Source organism: Henckelia pumila, chromosome 3 (genome assembly GCF_033568475.1).
Source record: "Henckelia pumila isolate YLH828 chromosome 3, ASM3356847v2, whole genome shotgun sequence".
In the NCBI taxonomy this organism is placed as follows: Eukaryota; Viridiplantae; Streptophyta; class Magnoliopsida; order Lamiales; family Gesneriaceae; genus Henckelia; species Henckelia pumila.
Genome location: NC_133122.1, coordinates 141,078,015 through 141,081,812, shown reverse-complemented (window position 1 = coordinate 141,081,812; position 3,798 = coordinate 141,078,015). Strand labels below are relative to the sequence as shown.

The window sequence follows — 3,798 nt, the reverse complement described above, 5'->3', positions numbered from 1 at the left end:
GAAAGGTAAAAGTGGACTACTATTTTGAATGGGATTATAACTCGAGATGGTTTGTATCGAGTTCCCTAAATCACATACTTATTTGCTTATTTTCTTTTATATGCTTTTATGTGAATGGTTGAATGAGTCTTGATGTTAATGAATGCTCTTTTGTTGATATATGATGCATTCATCTTGTAAGACTTGTTCTTTGATTTTGAAATGAACGGAAACGTTCGATTAGACGATTTGAAGGATTATATATGTATGGCCTGGGTGGTTGACTTAGCCTAGCATCTGATTTATATATATAGTGGCTTCAAAGTCTAGAGAAACAAGATAAGTAGCCCCATCTTGATCGGGAGAGTCGGTGGTTAGTTATGATATCTTCTTCTCGGGATCCCAAACGATGAACTAGAGAACCTTGTTTTAAAACATGCATTGTAGTTACTTTTATATCATGAATTTGATATATGCTTTGCTATGCATATTTAGTTGCTTTTACTAGGAAATATATTTCTCACCGGAGTTATCCGGCTATTGTTGTGTTGTATGTGTCATGGCAATAGGCGGGAGTGGAACAGGGCAAAAGCGATCTTGAAGAACAAGGGATGAGAGAATAGCATGATGATCCGAGTTTAGATGGTTTGTGTGAGCTGTCAATGCTAGTTTTGAGTCCACAAACATGATCATGTTGTAGCTACCTTTGTTAAGATTTGTTGTGCATGTTGTAAGGAAGTACTTTGGTTGTAATAAGTTGTTCTTGGAACATAATCCTTCTTGCATAATATAAGAGATTAACTTGAGCTTATTTTAGTAGCTTTGTCTCGATTTGGTGCTACTTCGATTATCTTATGTCAAGATTTATGTTAACAATTACCTTTATGGTAGAATGTTGATTATTGTTAGCATAGGATTATATGTATAACTTGTATAAGGTGATATTGGATGAGTATTGATGGTAGAAATTCGTTTTGACAGCAAAAACACAACAGTTGGAGTTCCTGGAATTTGAGGCCACTCGATCGGTTATTTATTACCGATCGAGCGAGGTCATTAATTTAGGAACAGAACCTTGAGCGTGTTGGGCTCGCTCGATCGGTGAATATTGACCGATCGAGCGAGGCCAACATTTGTTTCACCCGAGAGTTGAGCTGTATGGCTCGCTCGATCGGGTAATCTTTACCGATCGAGCGAGGTGCTCACTTTTTAAAAATTTTTTTTTTTTTTTTTACTTTATTTAGACTTTGATTCTTTGCCTATTAATTATGATGATTTGATTAATGAGAGATTAGAACTCGGGTCGTCACAATATTTTTCTCGTATCCTCATGAGGTTTGCTCAGTTGAGTTAGATCATATATCGACCTCATTATTTGGTTGACAAACACCATCTCAGATACACCACCACCACCACCACCACCACCTCCACTGCCACTTTCTTTAAAATCAAAGTTCACTCTATTTCTTACATTCTTCATCCATCTCTTCAAAATATAACGGTTGGGTAAAACAACGACATTCATACTATTAAGAACCATCAAGGCATGCTTACACAAAATACCCATTGTCTCAAACTTGTGACAACTGCACTTTATTTCATGATTCTGCTTGTTGAACACCACACGCCTAATCCTTGAGTTTTCATCATGAGATTTTACTTTGATCTCAATCCAATTTCGATCGTTACTAAAACAATATGGATGTTCAACAGATTTGCAATTCAAAGAATTAACCAATTCAATTTCAAATAACTGGTATATGGTAATCGTATAGACATCAGCAGCATGGATCAACAATGGATGATTTTTCAAAATTTGTGCAGGCTTACCACGACGACAACGAGTATCCTCAATCTTCTCCTTTACCCGCCAACTATCTTGAATCTTTGTATAATTCATCACAAATTCATACAAAGAACTCATTTTATTACCAGCCTTTTTTAACACCATATTTGTGACTTCACTCCTCGAAGTAGCCAAAAGTCCCGCACTAAACCTTTCATTACTAAAAACAGTAGCCCATTTTCCCCTAAGTCTGTACATCCCTTTCAACCATTTATTATCATCCAAATTATATGAATCAATCATATGTTTCCACGTGGCCTCAAATTCATCTTCAGATTCACAATAAGTCATGCACTTATGCCACAATTTTTTAAAAGCCGAATCACCATTTAAACTCCCAAAGTGTGAGGGAGCATTTTGATTTATATGCCATTGGCATAAACGATGATGTGCATGTGGAAAAACTGTTTCAATGGCATTCATCATGGCTTGACATTGGTCTGAAAACATAGTTTGAGGTTGTTTTTCATTAATAGAATCAAGAAATGTTGTAAACAACCATTCAAAAGAACTTTCGGTTTCATCCGACATAAAGGCCAAGCCAAACAACACATTCTGCTTATGATGATTTATACCAATAAATGGGGCACATATCAAATTATACTTATTTGTTCTATATGTTGTATCAATCGACAGAACATCACCAAAATATTCATAATCAACCGCACATCTATAGTCCCTAAAAAAAAAAGTTCATCACCCTATCATCATTATCCAATTGCACATTCCAGTAAAAGTAATTTTCCTTTTCGCCTTATTTATAAAATATTGAATAAGTTCAGTGGCATCTCCATTTTCAAATTTGGTATGCTTTTTCAACCGACTCATATGGTCATATGCATCTTTTCTAATAAAACCTAAATTTTCTGTCCCACATGCTTCATTTTCCATAAAAGAAACAGCACTAGATATAGATATTCCTGCATTGACCATAGCTTCTAAAGTAGACTTTTTTGCATGTGATATATTGCATGCCGATCTTAACAAGTGAGATTGATCAGGTGCAAACATCTCATGGTTATGCTCCATAAAAAATCTACTCACCTGCCATTCACCATCTTTCTCCCTTATAATCTTCAGTTTCTCTTTACATTTAGTTCTAGTGACCGGTTTTTGATAAACTGGAATCTTTTTAATAGAACTTTTTTCATCTTTCAAACCTTGACATGAACAAATAAATTCCTTTGACTGAAGTTCATCTGTGTGAGCAAAACATCGTTGATCACCCTTTCTCACGCTAAATCCTTTGGCATGTGCGTATTGACAATATAATAAATAAGCATCTTCAACGCTGTTCACAATCGTACCCACTAGTAGTTTACTCTCCAGAACATCAACAACAGAGTTTTCAGTGTGTACCTCAACATTTTTTGGCAAAGATAAATCAGGGACTCCACTTTGCATTACTGAAATGTGATCAATTCCAACTTCTTGACCGTAGTCTTCCTCCAACTCTTCGAGTGACAGTGAGTTGTTATCTTCCATTTCAATCAAGAAACCAATCGATTTTCTGAAATAATAAAAACTTTAAGCATAAGAACAAATTGAACTAAAATTTTATTTTCAAATCTGGAATGCAACATTTCAGTCTGTTCTTATTTGAAAAACATGATGTCAATTTCAAGACAATTTTTTCTAATTAAATTTCTCTTACTTCGAGTCTGGAAAATTAAATTCATGTTTTTAATATTCATAGCACTTTAAAAAAAGGTTGCAATAATTATATTATCATATTATATATATTAAAAGATAAATCAAGCCGGCGTTTACTGACACAATTCAACTTTTTATAATGCATTTGACGTACTGACTCAAAGTCAAAGAAAATTGAACCTATTTTCACTTATGTTGTTATTTCATTGGCTCAAAGGTAAATGAACAGCTTTTTAGTGGAGAATTATTATTATTATTTTTTTTATATCTGTCACACCAAAACTCTTGGCTAAAGAAAAATATTTGCGAACCCATTTACA

General features: G+C 34.4%; 1 protein-coding gene across 1 annotated transcript; it reads right to left on the bottom strand.

Annotated features, from left to right (window-relative positions):
* Window positions 1-1,285: 1,285 nt before the first annotated feature.
* LOC140889632 (protein FAR1-RELATED SEQUENCE 5-like) lies at window positions 1,286-3,310 on the bottom strand. Its single transcript, XM_073297353.1, has 2 exons — window positions 2,550-3,310; window positions 1,286-2,507 (listed from the first exon to the last, which is right to left on the bottom strand). The coding sequence occupies exons 1-2, from the start codon at window positions 3,308-3,310 to the stop codon at window positions 1,286-1,288; spliced, it is 1,983 nt and encodes a 660-aa protein (XP_073153454.1).
* Between the last annotated feature and the right edge of the window lie 488 nt (window positions 3,311-3,798).

What these genes read in the sequence shown, in the direction of transcription:
- LOC140889632 (XM_073297353.1), bottom strand. Translation starts at nt 3,310, where the DNA reads ATGGAAGATAACAACTCACTGTCACTCGAAGAGTTGGAGGAAGACTAC. An exon ending in AAAATTACTTTTACTGGAAT is followed by an intron (nt 2,508 to 2,549) that starts GTGCAATTGGAT and finishes AACTTTTTTTTT; the next exon opens with TAGGGACTATAGATGTGCGG.